The following is a 21916-nucleotide window of genomic DNA, read 5'->3' on the forward strand; positions in this document are numbered from 1 at the left end:
GGAACGTTTGTGCTGCATATGGACCAGAAGTCTCCGGGTCCTGATGGTTAAGAACAACAGACCTAAGTCTTTGTAGGTTTTCTAGTTCCAGACAGACAAGCAGCTGTTGGCCAACTAACCAGACAAAGTGGTAGCTGAAAACAACCCAGAAGACCGCACTATGATAGATGTAGCGATTTCAGTGATCAGCAACATCAAGAGGAAGGCGCATGAGAAAATAGAGAGGTACCAGGGGCCAAAGAAACAACTGGATCAGAGGTGGAAAGTATAATTCAAAGTATTCCCAGTGGTAACAGGAACATTGGAAGCTAGAAACTAGAATAGTTGCTCCAGCAGATTGCAGACACAGCATCTGAGGTCTCTGTGCAGATACCACACAGAACCCCAGCAGAAGTTAATTGGCAAGCGGTCTCTATAAATTCTATGGCTGCCATTCAAAGATGCACAAATCTACTCATTAGTGCTTAATAATACACAAATAAAATACTATAATTTCACTCACCAAAACTGAAGCAGAAACGTCTTAGACACTCTAAGCCAAAATACTGATAATATTCATCACATAATTGTATTAAACATGTTCCAAAAGGCACCAACAACACAAACACAGCTGTTCTGTGACTTTTAATAATTGCCTCCAGAGGAACTGGAGTTTTTGGAACTTCTGCATTGGTTGGCGATTGCATGTTGACAAACAGTCATTTCTGTTTTAGAAATTACACAAAGAAATCAAATACAGAACAGCTAACAGCCTCAAAAGGAGAAAATGGTGAAATATGTTATTAAATGTCCAGCGTGCATGACCTTGAAAAACTAGCAGGAGAACAATGATCTTTGACAAATGTAATATGTTTGGTTGTATATACTGAGGATTAGTAATAAGGAAGGAAGCAGCAGTTGTACAGTAGGCGGTAGAAACACAGAGGTAACTGAAAATAAAGGTGTTAGTGGCTGGGAGTGAAACGACAGGGGCCTTTACCAACAAATCAAAAGTACTTATGGAAAATGGGAATTTAAAAAATCTAAATACCCAAAGCACCTTCTCATTGATCCTTTCCATCTATACAGATTTAATTCATAGCCCAAATATGACACTTGATGATACTAAATAGGAGTCTTGATAAATAGAATAAATATGCATCAACAAATCCTGACAACAGCGTAACCTTGACTAAAAAGGAGAATAAGAAAAGCATGGAATGAAAGCACATAAAGAAATATGAAGCACTCCCAAGGAACCACTGAATAGCTGATAACACATTCTCGTCGCAGCCTGAAACAGTGGGATTCAACACAAACATGCAGTGAGAGATTCATGAATTTTCTGCCATCAAACAGCGCTTTTGTGTCTGAGCCAGCCGCTTAATTAAACACTTTCACCTTTCACCATTAGTCGTCATAGAAACTCCCAGTGGGTGATAAATCGATGATAATACTGAAGCGACTAACTGAAATGATTTTACTGGGATTTTGTGTGTGTGTTTATAAGAAAGAAAAATGGCATTTAATCGTTAATAGGTTTATTACACAGGGCTCTATTTTACCAGAGTCATCACAAAGACAAGTAGGGAGTCGTGTCTGAAAGTTCGGTGATGGTGCCAAGTAGCAGTGATATGCACAAAAGGACAGGGTGACGAGAGTAAAATCAGAGGGTGCTGCTCTCACAGCCAAAAATACCAAGACAACAGGTAATAATAATAATAATGGATTGCATTTATATAGCGCTTTTCGGGGCCCTCTACAGTTCGCAACAGGTCCACTGATGATGCCATAGCCCTGACACTACACACTGCCCTGTCACACCTGGAGAAGAGAGACACGTATGTGAGAATGCTGTTTGTAGATTACAGCTCAGCATTCAATACCATCGTTCCCTCGAAGCTGGACAGGAAACTGCAGGATCTAGGACTGAGCAGCTCCCTCTGCAGCTGGATCCTTAGCTTCCTGTCTGACAGACGCCAAGTGGTCAGACTGGGCAGCATCACCTCATCCCCCATCACACTGAACACTGGTGCTCCACAGGGGTGTGTACTGAGCCCTCTCCTATACTCACTCTACACCTACGACTGCACAGCCACTAACAGCTCCAACATCATTGTGAAGTTTGCGGACGACACTACAGTGGTGGGTCTTATCACCAACGATGATGAGACGGCTTACAGGGAGGAGGTCAGCGCCCTGACCCACTGGTGTCAAGACAACCATCTCACCCTCAACGTCGCAAAGACAAAGGAGTTGATAGTGGACTTCCGGAGGTGCAGAGAAGTACACACCCCCATCACCATCAACGGCGCTGCTGTGGAGAGAGTGAGCAGCTTCCGGTTCCTTGGGGTACATCTGGCTGAGGATCTTACGTGGTCAGTACACATAAACAAAACAGTGAAGAAGGCGCAGCAGCGCCTCTTCTTTCTCAGGAGACTGAAAAGATTCGGCATGAACCCCCGCATCCTCAGGACCTTCTATCACTGTGCCATTGAGAGCATCCTCACTGGATGCATCACCACCTGGTATGGCAACAGCACCGCCTACAACCGCAAAGCTCTCCAGCGAGTAGTGCGGTGCTCTGAACGGATAATTGGAGGTGAGCTTCCCTCCCTCCAAGACATCTACAGGAAGCGGTGTCTGAGGAAAGCGGGGAGGATCATCAAGGACTCCAGTCACCCCAGCCATAAACTGTTCAGACTACTTCCATCAGGAAGGAGGTTCTGCAGCATCTGGTCCCGTACCAGCAGACTGAGAGACAGCTTCTTCCATCAGGCCATCAGACTGCTGAACACGTCATAGACACCTCAGCTTCACTACTGGAACTTCAACATTATGCACTACATACTGTACAGTAACGCCTCTGTTCTGCACATGTCTCAACTCTGTATATTTTTATATATTTTATTTATTGTTGACTCTATTTAATTTGTAAAATATGTGTATACACACACACACACACACACACACGTAGAAAAACATTTAGTATACACATCCAGAAAATTTTTTTTTTGCTTAAACTATTATATATTGTACATATATTTATTAGTTTCAGATTTAGCCATTCGTATATTTTGCCTGTTTATGTTATTGTATTTTGCACAACTCTGTTGCTCGTGAAGCTCGCACACAAGAATTTCACTCGCATGTGCTGTACCAATGTACCTGCACATGTGATGTGACAATAAAAGTGATTTGATTTGATTAGAGCCAAAGCGCTTTACAATGCCACTATTCATTCACTCTCACATTCACACACTGGTGGAGGCGAGCTACAGTTGTAGCCACAGCTGTCCTGGGCAGACTGACAGAAGTGAGGCTGCCATATCGCACCATCGGCCCCTCTGGCCAACACCAGTAGGCGGCAGGTGAAGTGTCTTGCCCAAGGACACAACGAGCGAGACTGTCCGAGGGCTCGGACAGTCTCGCTCGTTGTGTCCGAAGAGTTGGCAAGATGAACTGCCAACTCTTTGAGCCACGATCGCCCACAGTATGTTTTAGTATCAGTAAAGTACACACATGGAGCTTAAATGAATTAATGCCCCTTAATCCTGTTCTTCAGCTAAAACTTTCCTATTCCCACTGCATTAAACTTACCAGTGACATGTAAACTTTGAAACTACTGTTAACGCTCATAAACTTTGTGTATGTGTGTGGATTGTTATACAAAATAGAGGCACAGTTCTCCCTGAAATGGACTGAAGAAGCCATGATTTAGCATGAAGATTTCCTGAGCTGTCAAGCAACGTATGCAGGTACTCACGTGTACACAGGGAAACAGATGTGTAAACACAAACATACACACACAAACACACACACACACACACACACACACACACACACACACACACACACACACACACACACACACATACACAAAAGTGGCAGACAAATAGAAAAGATGAATAATTACACATTTACTGAGGGAGTAAACAGCTCAGCAAGTGTGCCGTGGTGGTCACACTGTGACAGATGGACATTGTTGTGACAGATGTGCCTCTGCTCAAGCTGAGGGTCAATGCTCACAGGCTGCCAGTGACACATACACATGACAACTCACACAAAACATCTTTCCTATATTCTAAAATGATAACTGCTGCTCCACTTAAGCACTTATGATTTTACAAGCTGCAGGAGTTATGTGCGATTTATTTTTTAATGACTGAAATAATAGAAGTATTCCATTTCTGTGTATTTTCTGCTTTTCCAATTCCACCCCACACAAGCCATTTGAGAAGTCTTTTGCTTTTCATTTTGTAAATATTGCTTAACTGTCTCGCAGCTAAAACCTTCCTCTCAAGAGTGTCGAGAGGAAGGTTTTTATTTTGTTATAATACTGTAAAGCCTGTAAAGTCAAGACTACAAAAGACTACAAAATCAGCATTTTAAATAATATTCAACTAAATTAATGAACTCAGTACCAAGCTGGAGTTTCAGGCTTTTCTACATCAAACACACCACTGTAGGGTGTTAAACATCCCTAGAGATTTTTTTTCCTTCAAAAAGTATAATTCTATATTTTCATATTTAAATGTTCTGGCACATATTTTTATCTTACCACACTGATGGCAACAGTTTCTCTTCTGTACACATGCTCAGTTATGGAAACATTTAATAAAAGCACCTATCAACAGAATGCTTCTGACCTGACTGCAGTGTGATACGAGGAGATCGATATCCATGAACAATCAGAGAAAAATGGTGATGAGGATAGAACTGCTGTGCCTTTTATCTTCTTTTAGACACGCACTCCTTTCCATTAATGTGACGGCATGTGAACATGTGTAGGCTTCATGTCTGAATAAGCACCCTGGTCACTTTTTTTTTTATGTCACCTTAAGTACGGTTTCAACTGGGCATGTCCCTCCTGCCAGTTGTTCAGTTCAATAAAAAAATATGATTGTTTGGGCGAATGCTTTGAACAGTAATAAGAGACATTATAGCATTTTATCACCTCAACCCCACGACTAATTTGTATAAAGATTAAGACATCCATCTATACTCCATTGTTACTGTTCCCATTATACAGCAGTCTTTCTTGAAGCCAGTGTGCAAAGGATAATGGTATCACATGCACACACACACACACACACACACACACACACACAGGGATTTTGCTCTTAGTAATAGCGGTGATTAAGATCAATAAGTTTAATTATATGGTTATTCAAAGCAAGTGTTTTGCACAAAAAGAAAGCTAACAGCAAAGATTAGCAAACAAAGACTATCTCCCTCACTAGAGACATCACTAGACGTCATACTGAAGGACACCTTTCTAATACCGTTTGATACTGAAATCCTGAAACACAAAGGTACTTGTGTTATTCAGTATCCTAGATGAGGTACTGTGTGTGTACTGAGCAGTGTTGGTTAAGTTATTTTAAAAAAGTAATCTATAACTAATTACTGATTATTTCCCCCAAAAAGTAATCCCATTACTTTACTGATTACTTATTTTCAAAAGTAATTAATTACTTAGTTACCTAGTTACTTTTTAAAAACACAATTTTCAACCTGAATAGGTGATAAAGCGATAGATCTTTCAGCCCAATTCTACGTTTTCTGCATAATCCATCATACAAAATGTAATCAAATGGAAAAGTCTCTTTTTAAAACTTGTTTTATTAGTTTTAATCTTTTAACTTTATGCATCACGCAAACATTAAATTATATGTAACATTCTCTGACTGGAAGAAATTTGTTTAACATTTAAACCTATTTTGTGCACATTCCAGCACATAAAATAAAATATTTTTTGTGTTTACACTCAGTTTTTCAAATAAATGTAAGTGAAACACAGCAGAAAATAAATCAAAGACTCAGCGGTCCTGTTGCTCTAGTTTCACCTGTAAAGCAGGAGTGGGGTAGGCGGAGGTTTGCCCTGGTGCAGGTGTGCTGCGGCGGTCAGTGGAAGAATCCGCGAGTTTCTCTGTGAATTTCCTATTACGTCGTAGCGCACTTGGTGCTTGCTCGGAAGTTTAGGGATTTTTTGCTGTAAAAAGAAGTTTTCTTCCCAAGCATAAAGTACTTCCACACTTTAAACGCTGCAAGCTCATACTCTCTCTGCACTCGATATATTATCCTTTGTTGATCTGAACACAGCTGTTGTCACGAACGTCGCACTCGCTTACGTCATTGTCATGAGACACTCTCGCAAAAAATCACGGTTTTAGCAAAGCAGTAACGCAGCGTGCTTACGGGAGAGTAACAGTAATCTAATTACAGTTTTTGCAATAGTAATCCCTTACTTTACTCGTTATTTGGGGGGGGGGGAGTAATCAGATTACAGTAACGCATTACTTGTAACGCGTTACTGCCCATCTCTGGTACTGAGTCTACAATTCGTCCAGATCTGAGGGAGCTGTATACACCTACAAGTGTTTTAGTCTATGCTTACATGTTGAACAAGAAGAAGAGCTACTAGCACTTGTCTGACTGCTGTGTTCCAAGTGTAAAGTTTGGTGGAGGGGAGATTATGGTGTGGGTTTGCTTTTCAGGAGTCCGACTTGCCCCTCATTTCCAGTGACAGGAGCATATCGATACATTTTGGACAATTTTGTGCTTGCAGCTTTCTGGGAACAGTTTGGGGATTGCTCTTTCTTGTTTCAACATGACTGCACGCCAGAACAAAAAGCAAGTTCGATAAGGATATAGAAGAGGGGGATTGGTGTGGAAGAACTTGAAGAGCCTACACAGAGTCCTGACCTCAACCTGAGAGAACACCTTTGGGATGAATGACTGCAGAAACTGTGTGCCTGTCTGACCTCACAAATGAACTTCTGGAAAGCCATTCCATCCCAGAAGAGCTAAAGCTCCTATAGCTGCAAAGGGTGGGCAAACATCATGTTAAAACCTATGGATTAAGAATGGGATGCCACTCGAGTTCACATGCATGCGAAGGAAGATGAGTGAATACTTTTGGCAATATATATTAGGGCTGCAGCTATTTTAGTAATCGAGTAATCTATTGATTGTTCCATCAATCAATAATTGAATAAGAGATAGTTTTGCTTTCTTAATGAGTAATAACAAATATTCAAAAGAGGAGAACCACTCACTGGTTTCCATTTTAGAACTTGCGGTGTTTTTAAGTTTAACTTCATGCAACAGCTGTCAAAAAACAAACAACTAAACCCTTTGATTGTATGTATGTGCCATATTGAAATGTAATAAAATGCAATGCAAAAGTATATAATTAATCTCAAGGTAAAATAAAATAAGATATATGTGCAATCTAAACTAAGTCATAAAACATGTACCTTTTCTCTGTCTTCTTGGAAGGTTTTCTGACATAACAGGAGGCAAGTTTTTGTGCTGCTGAAATAAGATGTTATGCTGGTGTAGACATCAATTCATATTAATGATAATTCACTGTCTAACCTAACAACTCTTAGGTCAATGACTCACTGAAAAGATAAGTAAACGAAAACTATTGTAAAATCATGAACATGTGCAACACTTAGGCTAAAATACTGTAATTAATGTTATACTTTGTATCATTAGCTTGAAATCTGTAAGCACTTCAGTCTTTGTCCTGTCAGCAAAATATAATGTTAACATTTTAAATAATGTGTCACTACCATGTCATTAAAACTACTTTTATTAAATTAGTTTGTTTTTTAAAGCATTGAAGCCAAGAATTTAATTAAACTAATTTAATGCAAGCGCTTAATTAGCCTGTAAAATATGGCATCAGGAATGGAAACTATCCAATATGGGTGCAACAGAAAACGACATAAGTTTATTAGAACAGTTAAAGCTGTTATCAAATTATAGCTGAGCTGAAATTTGGCAGCTCTGACAGGTATTTGCAGACATTAAATTCATGTGTTAGGAAAATATTGTCCATCTTGTGATCAAAACCACAATGAGAACTTGGCCTAGTTGGGTATGCTTGCATTTAGTTTGCAAAACACTTCAGACAATCTCCAAATATGGTTATCTGGACCACAATGACATAAATCACACAAACTGCGTGTATTCAAAAACGTCTGTATTGTGCCCTGCTCATGGTTTTTACCATTTCTATGCACTTCAATGTGAGTCACTCTGGTAATGTGTTTCCATCCTGAGAAATAACAAATATGGAAATAGATAAAATAAAATCCCAAGTCTGTCCTTTAGAAACAACCTTTTAAATGTAAAGCGGACCTTCTGCTTTACGTGAAGTACTTGACCTCTATCAGGAAGTGCGACAGAGCTGTGAAAATATTTGTCAACTGTCAACCTGTGATGAATTTCACTTCAGATGAGGTCATCGCATGCCCTCTTTGCTTTGTTTACTTGCTTATCTTTTTGTGAGTTGTGGCAATAAATGAATTTAAAGGCACGTCATACTTTTTAAAAAGTAAAAAGATAAAGAGCTACAGAAGAACAGATCCTTCCAATCTCATTAAAAAGTCAGCCTTGATGAAAAGAGACGTGTTTTACAGCACCTGTCATAGAGTATAAAGAGCAGAGTTAGGGTAAGAGAGTGAGTCACTTTAGAAATGACAGATGGACAAAAGAGCCAAGAGCTCCCATCAATCATCGAGTACAGAAAGACGCAAAATCAGTCTTTTGTTTCCTCTTAATTAATCATCATTCCTTCATCCTCTCAGTGTTTACAGTAAGAGCCTGTCATTACGTTACTCAACAAAACCCCATTTTGCTTTCTCCACAGTCTGGTGAAGCGCTCGCCGTTGTCGTCTAACTTCTTCGTTTCGTTCGGTCTTTAAATTCAACAGAACACCTGCTCCTGGAAGCAGACTGACAGAGCTCTAATTCTCCAGCAGTGTCCAGTGGTGTTTGGGAACTCATCACTCACAGACACACACACAGGAAGGACAGGCTAATTACTTCTCTGCATGCTCTACCCACAATTGTCTCCTTAGCAAGATATTAGACTCTGTACCACCCTGTTGTGCGCACATACACAAATTTAGCATGACACAGCAAGCTGAATTTGTGTCTCTCAGAGGTTCATGCTGTGCTGTCAGTCTCCTGCTCACCGATTATAGCAATGATCACTGAGGTTCAGACGGCGTCTCGTAAATGCACGAGTCAAACAATCACTCTTCATTTGCAGCTGATAGTTTTATTGTTGCCAAGGATGAATGTTACTCCATAAATAAATTTGTCTTCACTCATTTTGTTCTAGGTGAGTTTGTACTCAAAGGCAAACAAGGTAATTGCATGCAAGAGGCAATTATCAAGATGTTCCGTTGTCATTGGTTATCAGCAATCAAAGCCATATAACATGATTGCTGCATGTCCAGCTGTTACAAAAAAGAGGTTGAAACACCATTTCTCAGATGCTGGCTGAAGAAGAGAAGTATGTGCCAAGTACAATCACGGAGGAATACAAATGTGCTGGTAGCTTTGGGAGTTACGAGTGTCTGCTGTTGATTTAGTCAGTTTACGATCTCATGGCTGTACCTGGAAAAATCCATGCACTGCAGAGCAACTCTAGAAGGGGTTGTTTATAGATTTAGAACGGCTCCCATTTGATTCCAAAAAGATTAGCGAAACAAAAACCAAGTCTATAAATATTGTAAGTTGTGCAGCTCTAATCTGTAAATCTTAAATCAGCCTCAACTGACAGCATCTGAATTATGATTTGTTCTTATATAACATCAGCCCAAATATAGCCATAAACTAAAACGAGAAGAAGAAAAAGCCAGGCAACACATACCATTTAGTGGGAGAAAAAATATTTGGTTAGATAAACGAAGCTAAATATCAAGCTCATTAGAGTGTCCCTGAGTACAGTTCACCACAGGCTGGGACGCATATGCATACAGAGATTTTCAGATCAAAGTGCTTAAAATTTTATATGTGGTTTTTGTGCTTAAGTTACAGGAAGATCAAACGTTCTCACAAATCTGTTTTATAAAGAGGCTTTAGAAGTCACATCTATCATGCATGAGGATGCTCAAAAATTCACATGAAAGGTGTCTGCTTCCCAAGCCACCACAACCTACCGACACTCATCAGAGAGAACATTTAAGATCTAGAGAAAAACAAGTCAATCTTGAGGGCTCCTGCAGTTTTTCACCTTTTTCAGTATGCATACCCAGCAACCAACTTGGTATTAATGAGGTACAGGTCATTCTCCTCCTGAACAATCCACTTCCTGCTAATTGTTGGTTACTATCTGTAACACAATGTCAGATTTTTATTCTGCACAAAATGCAGCTGTTTTAAAGGAGCTGCTGTGTCCACAAACATAGTGCATAACATTTATTTGGCCACCATCAGGTGCAATGGTAGCTCTACCAGTATGAACAAGCTCGTTAACAGAAAGGATTTTTAAAAATCTAAAATATCATTATTATAATAAATAATCTCTGAATTTTCAAACTCATAGTTTCACAAAAAAGAACACATAATAAAAATTTCAGTTATTTATTTGCATTCCTGAACAGAAAAATTAGTTGTAGTGGTTGAATGCATTGCTTGACTAACTTCTGACTTCTAAGAAGCTGAAATTTGATGATAAAAATGTAAACTCAGTTTGTTATTTATATAATAAATAAGAATGAAATGATTCGTTTTAAACATGCTTTTCCTAGATTTCTAAAACATTTGTGTTTTCCAGTTTTATGACAGATGGTCTAACAAATTTGTTAAGCACTGTACATTTAAAGCTTAATTATCTAACTATTCCACCTCTCCATACTACAGTAGACTTGAAGTAAAGGCCCCCAGGATCTGTTTAGTTCAGATAAAGTCAATATGAAGCTAGTCTTGGTTATACACATCAAGTAGTTCTTTTGAACTGTAGTTGTTTTGGGACCATTACCCTCTTGGCCCTTCCCTACAGTGCTTCTTGCTGAGAGAAGATTAACACAAAGGGGAGTTTTATTACAAAAAACTAGACTTACTTGTCTAAATCATTCTGAAACAGACATTTAATCTCTCTGGAATAACCAAAGTGAAATCTTACATAAGGCCTGCGAGGCCAAAATGCCTTTTACAGACTGAATTTAAAAGGTAATACCATTTAGATTTTGAAAATATGCTTGTTAAGCATATCTTTTTGACCGTTGCTTGCTCAGCAATAAAGCACATACCAAGGTGTGTGTTTCTTATCTTGTTTTAGCTTTTCAGGTAGCTATGAGCAAGCAATTCGTTTTTTATAGATTCTTCATGTTTCATGTCACTGGAGAGAAGCTCTTGTATGAACGGGGATATGCAGAATTTAGAGTGTTAGAGTACCATCAGAATTCTGCCATCTGTTGTGGAGCTATATGCAGTACAGAGGAAGCAGCAGTGGTTGGATGCATGCAGGTCAGCCTGTCAGCCTGCAGATGTTCAATCGATTACAGTTTAGGAAACACTGAAAGCTGATAAATGTGCCCAACTAGGTCTAGCTCCTCGTGAGGATAGATGGGGTTCGGTTTGGTGGTGATGGAGTCACTTTGCACTCATCACGCTCAAAACACCTCCTTGCGTTTCCATGGTAACAGGAAGCACTCAGCGCCGGCAGCACACTCCTTGTGGAGCCCAGCAGTTTCTGTTCATCCGCAATCGATATTCCCGATTGAGCGTGCGGATCTCTGTTAATGTCTGTTTGCTTGCGAGAAGTTTGCAGATGTTTGCAGAGTTTTGTGAAGGGCCATAAGAGTCAGCAAGAGGACAGAGAGATAAAGAGTGAAAGAGAGATAAAAAATTTTAGCGTTAAGGTTATCATTATTCAGACTGCAAGCGGGAGAAAATATCCCTCAGCAGCTGATATCTCTTTTTTAATTTCAACAAACTACTTTCAACTACGACTCGATGGGGACAGAGAATTCAAAACTACATTTCTGTTTGCAAGTAAATATCCACAGTGTATCATTAGCTAAATGGCAGTTCACTCTCAATCTGCTGACAGAAAGAAAAGAGCATAAGACATGCAGAGAAGGGGAGAAAGACAAAGAGAATAATGAATGCTAATGACCCTGGTGGACTGTGGTTTTTGTGAAAATTAAACATATTTTCTAGCGTCCTTGCAATTCCCACAAAGTCTCATTTGCTCAAAAAGTTGCAAAAATCCTTAAAACTTTTTCGGTCACAGAAGTGCCTGTGCAGGCTCCAGGCTGCCTGTCAGGATTAGGACTTACAGCCTTCTGATTACTATGGAGAGGAGCCAGGGATCATTGGGTGGGCTCCTTTTTATTATGCTTTGGTAAAACAGCCAAGGATGAGAAAGTGATGCCCTTCACCATATACAGTCTGTGTTGATGGCTTTAACACACCAACTGATAAATGCCAGACATCAGAAGACATTTTACAGTTTTGCATTGTTCTTCCTTTGTTTTTCACTCAGGTTTGTTGCTATGGAGGCAGAAGGGAGAAGATTCGCTGCAAGTGATTTGGTGCAGGAAACATCCGGCACAGATGTGGAAAAAAAAGGGAGAGAGGAAAAAACATCCGGCATAGATGTGCGCATTCTTTAGGAAAACAGATGTATTTCAGGAAGCAATTAGACTGCAATTAGTGTGGGGATGATGTGTGCATGAGCGTTCACCTGCCCTTGAATTAGTGGACAAGTGAGGAGAATTATAAGTGTTATATATTCTATTAGCAGTGAAGGGAGTCAACATAGCCAGAGAAGTCACCTCGGCAATCACTTGCATGAAGGCAAATTCTCTGCACTGTCACACTTCAATGACTCCACTGGACCAATTAAGCAGGCAATCACTCCTAACTTTCACCACTGGCTGCCAAGCAGTTTTTGTTCCCTCAGCCCTTAAGGTATTCTTGCTTTTTACATCCTCATCCTGCTCCACCAGTCCAGCTTCTTTTTATTACCTAAACGAGCCTCGTTTGGAATAAGATAGCATTCCAGTGGCTAGTGTTGAGTTGCAAATTTTAAAAGATGGCATCTGACCCATCATTTCATAGGGTCAGTGACCGAATTAAATTTAAACTAATAAGTATTTTCTAACTCTACACAACACCCCCAATTATTGATGTAATATATTTGTCATTACTTTTCCCCAATCAGTTGTCAATTTGCACTTTGTCCCTTCTTTAATCTCCGACACTTGCGTTACACAACTTTCTGGCACTACTCCATAACTTTCTGAGCACTGTTCCCAGCATCTATCACTTTTAATTGGATCCCTTTGACAGTTTTATGGCCAGATCGAATCCAAAAGTCAGCAAAACTACAGATATCAAACTGATTGCAGAGACAAAACAATGAATCCTCCTGACAAATTTGTCAGGTTTGCTGCCTGGGGTTTGCGACTATATACGTTAAGGAAAGGTTTCTCACAACTTTGAGCAACGGAGATGGGCAAAAAGTGTCCCAGGTGCACTCTCAGCCGGGCCAAGTTTGTTTACCATATTGGTTAAAGATGGGCGGTTCACCACCTTCTGGCAACGAAGACAGGCAGAGAGGCTCCCAGGTGCATCTTAGCAGGGCCAAGTTTATTTAACCCTGTTTGGACTTGTCACCGTTGGCCATAAGACAATGAAAGGTTACTTGTTGATCCTAATTACTTCATTTCAGACAGTATTAATCACATATGCTCATACAACAAGTGGCACAAACTTCATTAATATAATTGTGGATAATATTTGACCCAGATGTGTGGGTCTTGTGATTTCAAACATGTAGGTTAAATGCTTATCACAGTGATTCCATTATATAAAAACTCCAGTGCAGGTATATATATAAAATGCATACAAGTATATACAAGTATATATTTTGATATATATGTGAGTATATGTCTGTATATATATATATATATATATATATATATATATATATATATATATATATATATATATATATAAACAAATCCACAACACCAGGGAGCATTTAACTGATATAAATGTCAGGGGTTCATGTGTAATTAAAGGCCAGTGAAATCCTGCTTCTGACAGTGAGGTCCACTGAAGTAGGTGGAAGTTTTTTTTAATCAGTGGTGAACCAATGAACACAATGAAACTAAGACTATTTCTATTATTCCAGTTGGTCTACACTGACAATAAAAAGGCAAGTGGCCTCGGATTTTAAGTCTGTAGGACTAAACATGTATGATCACCCTGTGCTTCTTGTACCAAGTGATTGAAATGATAAAAGCTGACCCCGTGAAGGGAAGGCATTTTAGATAGATGTATCAGTGAGACGTGAACATGATATATGAAATTTGGCAAGGAGGTTGGTTATCTATACGTAAGAAGCAACAGAGAACATGCTTGAACATATAGCTTATGTCTGTTTTTAGAAAGCAAATATCCACAAATCTGCTCATCTAATGTGTGGATTCAGAGCCGGGCAACCTGTTTAACTTTTAGCACTTGCAGGCTTTATATTAGCAGGTGTTTGCTTTAACACCATTCCCAACTATTTCTAGACTTTCGTTGAATTTGCTCGAACACAAGACACCGACGCCTTTGCGCACAAGAAGGTAGCAGCATTGAACGGGGAGTGTGCGTTCGCACGAGACTTACATGGCGCGTGCTGTCATCACGTCACAGCATCACATCATTTTTGCTCGTGGTTAAAAGCGACAGATGAAGAGATGTCAGCTGCCACTGTTTTAAAGTGAAAAGTAGTGTGTTTTGTGCACACCTCCTCTTCCCTTCACTCTTTCTCTTTCCCTCCTTTCCTTTCGCTCAGATCGGGTTTTGGCGCTGTAGCAATTTGCTGCGTTGTTGGAGGCATTTTTACGCACGAACGGCAGCTGTGCTCGCAGCGCTGTCAACACCGCAAGCACATGGTTTCCCACAGCTTCATAAAAACACACGACGAAAACACACACCCGTGAATTAATGTTGGAAGTCATTTCTGATTGTGTGCAACAAGTCTGAGAACAAACATCCACTCAAACCAGTGTAAGAGTTTTTTCTTTTCATTCTTTTTTTTAATCGCCTTACCTGACAATGATATACATGACCAGCACGTTTCCAACCAGCCCCACGACACACACTATGGAGTAAAGAGCGGTGATGGCAATCGCTATGATAACCGGATTGGCGTCGATTTCCATGTTGTTCCCTCTACTCCCCTCGGCGAAGCTTGTGTTGTCGGTGAAGTTCCCACACAAGCTGCTGCCATTATAAAACGAGCACAGCTGGCTCCTTTGATCCGCTTCTGAGCAGTTGCCGGCGCTGTCCATGGTCCTCGACCGGTACGTACCGCAGGCGCGTTTTTCACCTCCCCTCAGGTGCCTGTCGAGCGCACTCGGTGCCTGTGATGCCCCGCTGGGTGCTTCTCTGTCGTGTGCTCGGGGCAGCTCTGCCTGTAAGGCGCGGGATGGGCCGCCGGTGGCGTTAAACCTCAGCGTGTTGAAGAATGTGCCGTGCGTATTGACGGTTTGAGGGTTAACGGCAGCCTGAACGAGTTTTCTGACGATCTTCGCGCAGCACAGCGAGCCTGCACGGGACAGAAGCGACGACGTGAAAATGAATTAGTTCGCTCCCTTTCTTCTTTCACTCTAGGGTCTTTCCTCTCTCTTTTTCTTACTGCCTCTTTCCTATCCTTTCATTCCCCTTTTTGTTCGCACATGTCTACTCATTCGTTCCTTCCCACCCCTTTTCGCATGCCTTGTTGTGCTTCCTTCAGTCCCCCCTTGCTCCGTCCTTCTTTCCTTTTAGTCTCGTTACTTTCGTTCCTTCCTTCTTTCTTTCTTTCTTTCTTTCTTTCTTTCTTTCTTTCTTTCTTTCTTTCTTTCTTTTTTCTCATTTTCCACCTTTAACCCCCCAGTTGTGTTTTCCCTTCTTCCCTTGCTCCATCCGTTCTTCCTTCTTTTCTTTTCCCCTGCTCACTCTTTTGACCATTTTGGGTTTAAAACACATTTTTTTTTATAACTTCTTAAAATATTTTATATATTTTCCTTCATTTCTTATATACTTTTTGATCACTTCCCCTTCCTTTTAACTTCCCTGCTCCTTTATTTTTTCATTCTACACGTTAACATCTCCTTTCTCTTACCTCACTTCCCCCCCCCTCTTCTTTTAGTTCTGTCATTGGGATTTTTTTGTTGCTCATCTTTGTTCCTTCAGTACTTCAGTATTTTTTCTTTACGTTCCTTTCTTTCTGTTTTCTCTGCATTTTACGCATTACATTTTTCTTTCCCTAATTTTTATTTACTTTCCTTCTTCATTCTCATCCCTCTTCCCTTATTTCTCTTCTTCCTTCCTTTTTTCAGCTCTTCTTGGTTCTTTCTTTCTTTCTTCATTCTGACTGGACTGACCAGCTAAGAAACAGGCTATTGTTACCACCAGAAAATGCTTCAGCTTTGGTATCAGTTTCTATGAGCAGCAATTTGCAGGACATTTACTTTGTCTGTCACCACATTTGTTTTAAAGTGAAGCATTACAGTGATAGTCTTTGCTTCTGTAGTACCTGCAGGATAATACAATGCTCACAGCATTGTCTGAGGACACAAAGAGAACACTCGTGATTATGTGTCAAGTCACCCATGCCTGCACATGTACCGCTTTGATGAGGCTTCTCACTTCTGATTTCCGTTTCTGTGCTTTATTCTAATTATGTGAGCCGAGCAGGGGAATGTAGCATGGCATAATCCAATAGGAATTGATTTTAATCGAGATAATGTCCCCACTTGTCTCATTACAGTTTCACATAGCTTCAAAAATGACAAAAGATCATTGAACAAATGTGCCAAAGGCTCCAGAGTAAAGCTTTTCAACATGATCATTACTGGTACTCAAAGTCACTGCTGTAAAATTGTTACTTGCAAACACTTTAATCAACACAAATTGCACAGTAAGAAGAACTTGAAAGCTTAATTCATCTGTGTGTTAAGTGATTTAAAAAGGGAGTATTAATGCTATTTTTGTGAAAGAACAGTTTTATCACTTTGGCTAAGTCTGACAAGCTCAACCCAGTATCCTTCTGTTATCCTGCTAAAGTGTTTTGTTGATTGTGATTAAAAATTCCATTGATGGCTGAACAGTGGGAATTTCTTGGAAAACTTGTTTTTTTATAATACAAGTATTTCCGCAGTTTTGATAGAATGAAGTGCCACAGTGATGTTTAGGGTGAATGGTGGACGTAATCACCGTAGTCCATGGTTCAGATGCTGAATCCTGTTCATATATATATTTTTATGTTTAGACAGCAAAAGCACTCTGACTAAGACCAGTTAAAGACTGCTTTGGTTTGTAAGTGTTTAAACATAATCATTAATGCAGTGAATAATTCTGCACTTGATTTAAATTCATATGCATGGGCAGATATGTTTGGTGTATTAGCACATTTGCAAGTTTAAATAAGTTAACTAACATCAAGTCCTATTTACATATTTGAAAATCATTTATGATGCTACAAATGTTATAGTTGTATATGAAGACTCTTGATGATGTTACATTTCTTTGTTTCCACACTGTTTGGTTGTGACATTATAAAAACGGTTTCCTTTCAGCTCTGACTTTAATAGTAGAAACAGGTTTACTTCTGTGGCCACAAGGCTTCTGTGAGCTTATGGCTGAGTGCCCTTTTCAAAAAGGTCAGCTTCCTTTCTAAATGTGTTTTGCAGTGATATGTTCGTGATTCAGCGGCGCAAGACTGAGAAGTGTTGCACCAAGAGATGCTACACTCATTGCTATGACAGAGCACAGATGGCAGCTAAATTTCATGGACAGACTTGTCATGTCAATCTTAATGATAGTAATTCATTTAAAGAAAAGGATAAAGAAACCGACTGTTAGCCTATTCATCTGTCTAATACAGGACTCTTTTTTTTTTTGGTCTTCAGATTTTGTTCCCTGATATTCATGTGGGAATCAATTTAGGAATGGCTCACTTAATTCCAGAGCTGTACTTCTGAAAGAACACGACTTCATGTATTGAGTAATGTTTCTGGGGATTTGGGGTTTCAGCAACCTGACCAGAGTTCAGGTTATAAATACAAAGTCAACTTTTAAGGAAACCTTCAGCTTTTTAAACCCAGTATTTTTCCACCATCATCCAACAGAAAGCTTAGAATAAAGAAATATTGAGGGTTTTATGTAAAACAACAAATAAAATAATATTAAGATTAAAATAACATTTGTTTAGTTCTATTTATTAACCAGACATAAGAGCAATGAACCAATCAACATTACTAATAAGTAACTACATGTGGCTGCCATGCAGTAGGCTATTTATGATTGCTTTCTTACAAAACAGTTCCTGAGTGGAGGAAAAAATATATTAACACGTTTGAACCTATTTTAAAACAAAGTTGATGTCAAGCTATGCCAACCACTGCTGATTCAGTTTAATTTTATTTATATAGCACCAAATCACAACAACACTCGCTTCAAGAAGCTAAATCCTTCTTAATCCCACCTGTGTTTGTGATGAATCTAATTAAAGGAGCCTACTCTGATAATAAATAAAATTCATGGCTGCTTAATATCGTTTAAAAAAAAACCAAATTAATTTGTCCTGTTTATGACTTTATGAGCTTCTCTGACTTTTCGTTAGATTTTAATTCTTATTAGTTTGGGCAGTGCAGCCAACCAGTGATGAGAAACCGTATCACTTTCTTTCTGTCCTTCACAGATTACAATTATCTGATCATAAGTCGGATCAGCCGATTTTCTGGTTTTAGAGGGATTTCTGCAGGCACTGAGAAAAGAATTAGAGGAGCCTATCCCAGCTCTCAGCTCTGTGATAGACTGATACCCTGGATAGGCTGCCTGTCAGAAAACTGTAAAAGGTACTACAGAAACTATTAGCTCTTGTAATATGGATTACAGTATTGTTTCCACAATGTGTTATAAAAACTTCTTAGCTCATTTTGAATTTGCTGGCAGCAACGTGTGTCAAAAAGTTGGGATGGGGCCATGTTTACTAGTCTGTACTACTCCCTCTTTAAACAACAGTCCATAAAACAGAATTTGCTGGACATTTGTAAGAGGAATCCTGTCCCGCAGCTACTCAGTAGTCCTGGGTGCTCTTTATCGCATTTTTCATTTTGTGATGCTCTAAATGTTTTCAATTGCTGAGAGGTCTGGACTGCAGGAAGGCCAGCTGAGCACCCGGACTCTTCTACTTGGAAGCTGTGGGGGATTTTTCTTTTGGCAAAAAGCAGTCCCCGAGAACAAACTCCGACAGCAGCTGGCAGGTTTGGAGTGTTTATTGTTAAGGAGTGATTGGTTTACGGATAGAGGGCATTTGGCTTGGAGATTCAACAGCACTACATGCTTGAACATGGGAGTTCCATCAGAGACGAGACAAAGAGCTTAACTGGAGTCTTAAACAGGAATATGATTCATGTGAGAAATCCAGGTGGTTATTAACAGTTTCGCTTGAGTTAGGAGTGAATGGAGGTAGTTTGTGGGCAGCTGGTGGGTATCTAAGAGTTAGCGGAGATGGCAGATGCAAGCAGGTAGAGCTGGAGGTTTCCACAGACGACAGTTGAGCTAGTTTCTAGGTGAGTGTGTTTTCTGTGGGTGCACAGAGCAGGTGACAAGGAGAAGTGAAAAGAGACTGAGTAAGAATGAGCAGGTGATTACAAGCAACAAGAAAACAAGCTGGATGGCCCCCACCTTTTTAGTACAGAGGATGGAGCATCCGTGTTTTTCAAAAAGAATTTTGACTTTTGATTTGTCTGACCAGAGTTTTCCACTTTCCCTCAATCCATTTTTAATGAGCTTTTTTAATAGATGGTGACATTTCTGGATAGTGTTCACACATGGCTGCTTCTTTGGATGATCAAGCTTCAACCTGCATTTGTGAGTAGTACACTTCTGGAAGTGCAGTGCAGTGATTTCTATGACAAAATAAAGCCTTTTTTAATGCAGTGGTGCCTAAAGCCTGAAGATCATGGGCATACAATAATGAAATGTGTTCTTTTCCCTTGCACACAGAGATTCACACACTCCAGATTCACTAAATATTTTGATGTAGATGACGACATAGTCTTCATAATTTGAAAAATGTTCCTGCAGCTGTTTCTTTGTAGTCTCACTTTTCCATCCTTTCTTTGTGCCCTTCAAAATTTGTGATATATTACTACCATCAAATTCAATATGACCTAATATCTTTCTTAAAGTTCTCAGCTTAAACATCTGATATGTTTTCTATGCTCTAAAATATGGGTTTCTGAGATTTGCAAATCATTGGATTCTGTTTTTATTCACATTTCACACAACATCAGTTTTTGTTGTTGTTGTTTGTTTGTTGTTTGTGAAATGCAGTTGTATGCACTTGGCTTCTGTGGCAGAGCCACTTGAATAAATGGTTTGAAGAATTAAGTTTCTGATGTTGAATGTGTTATGGAAATTTTAACAATAACCTGCAACACACTCAGTGAACTTGATTTGAAGTGGGTTTAATAAACACATTGCAATGTGGAGAGAGCATCCCAGTGAAACACCAGGACTATCTCTGAATTGTGGCCACCGGCCTTACATCTTACATACAGAGACACAGACAAAGAACATTCCTCAAACTCTTACATGTTGGCCCCTCTCATGGGGGGCTATACCTCCTCCCTCACAGAGAGAATTATGACCTTGTGTTCTGCTTGGCCGTCACCTAAGGATTTACATCCCTGATAAGCAGAAGGAGCCTCACTATCTGTTTAATGTCTCCCATTACAATGGCCTCACTGTGTTAACTTTCCACATGCATGTAAAGTAGTGGCAGGAGTGCTCTTACTATGGTAAAGTGAGAAAGTGATATTACTATAACTAATGTGATATAATTAAATATGTGATTAATACATGAGAAAAGAAATCTGCCACCACAAATGCTTTTAGAAATTCTTACACTGTGTAATATTGTAATTCCTCTGAAGCAGTGCTGCCTCATTTATGCATCTTGGGTGAAGTGGTTGGTGGTAGGGGCTCTGTCCTGTTGCCATGGTGAGAATTACATTGCATCTCACACAGAAAATACCCTCATATGCTACACAGGTGGTTGTTGATCCTGTAGTGCAAGTACATCAAATTCACAGCACATCACCTGCTTGTTTAAACAGGATGTAACCACATGGTGCAGTGTCAAGCAATCGAAACTATTTTATTTTATTTTTATTTTTACGACTCCTCCCAGCCTCATTAAATCCCTCAAATCCCAGGTTCTTTTCACAAGTTTATTTTTCTTAAAAAAGACACTTAGCAGAAATATATACTGAGAATACTGATGTTAAAACACATAATATGTTTCAGCTAGCTAATAAAAGTCATGCTTAGACACCAGTATAGCTCAATTGGTGCTGTCTGTCTGTCCTATCCAATAAAGGCAAAAACACTAAAAATGTGACATCCTCAGCACCTCAAGAGGGTACACGAAGTTTGACCGCTGTTCCTGTGACACTTTTTATTCTGTACTTGTCATCTCCATCTCTATTGAAATAATATGAATGAAGATTGAAGACAGGACGGCAAAGATGAGGTTTGTGGGGAAACAAAAGAAAGAATGGTATGTTTAAAAATCACTGAATCCTGAATAAAAAACTTATGGCAAATCAAAATACAGGTTTGTAATTATGTTAAACAGAAAAGAAAACACACAAAGTAAACCTGAGACTGACCGACACTGGAAATGTTTCAGCCTACCATTTTTATACAAATTGTTAAAAAAAAAAATTAATGCAACATGCCACTTAACAGAGTGCAAAATATCAGATTTTTGTGGAGTGATGAGATTTCAGCTGTATGAAACTGGCATTTTAAATGAACATAGAGATCACAATTCCTTAAGATTGGTTGTTCTTTTAATTGCGTCATTTCCCTGTTTTCCCTGTTCTGGAGTCGTTTAAAGGCTGGAGAATTAGCACCACCATCTGTTTATCCCAATCGAACAAGATGCTAATGCCCGGAGAGGGTGATGGATGCATTCATCATCTTTGTGCAGATTTTCTGTTTAAATTTGGCCAAAATTCGAATGGAAATTTGACCACAGGCATCAAACACAGTCAAACAGACCAGCTGCATTTCTTTCTTCTACCTTACAGATCAAATCTCAGCTCAAAAACAAATTTGTATGGTGCAT

General features: G+C 39.5%; 1 protein-coding gene across 1 annotated transcript in view; it reads right to left on the reverse strand.

Annotated features, from left to right (window-relative positions):
* Positions 1-15548, reverse strand: part of oprm1 (opioid receptor, mu 1) — a 41879-nt gene extending 26331 nt beyond the window's left edge. The window contains exon 1 of the mRNA XM_082558362.1: positions 14839-15548. Within this exon, the coding sequence (XP_082414488.1) occupies positions 14839-15080 (242 nt within the window). The 5' untranslated portion in view covers positions 15081-15548. The remainder of the gene's footprint in view (positions 1-14838) is intronic.
* Between the last annotated feature and the right edge of the window lie 6368 nt (positions 15549-21916).

The sequence above is a fragment of the Aulonocara stuartgranti genome, assembly GCF_965226115.1.
Source record: "Aulonocara stuartgranti genome assembly, chromosome: 13".
Lineage (NCBI taxonomy): Eukaryota > Metazoa > Chordata > Actinopteri > Cichliformes > Cichlidae > Aulonocara > Aulonocara stuartgranti.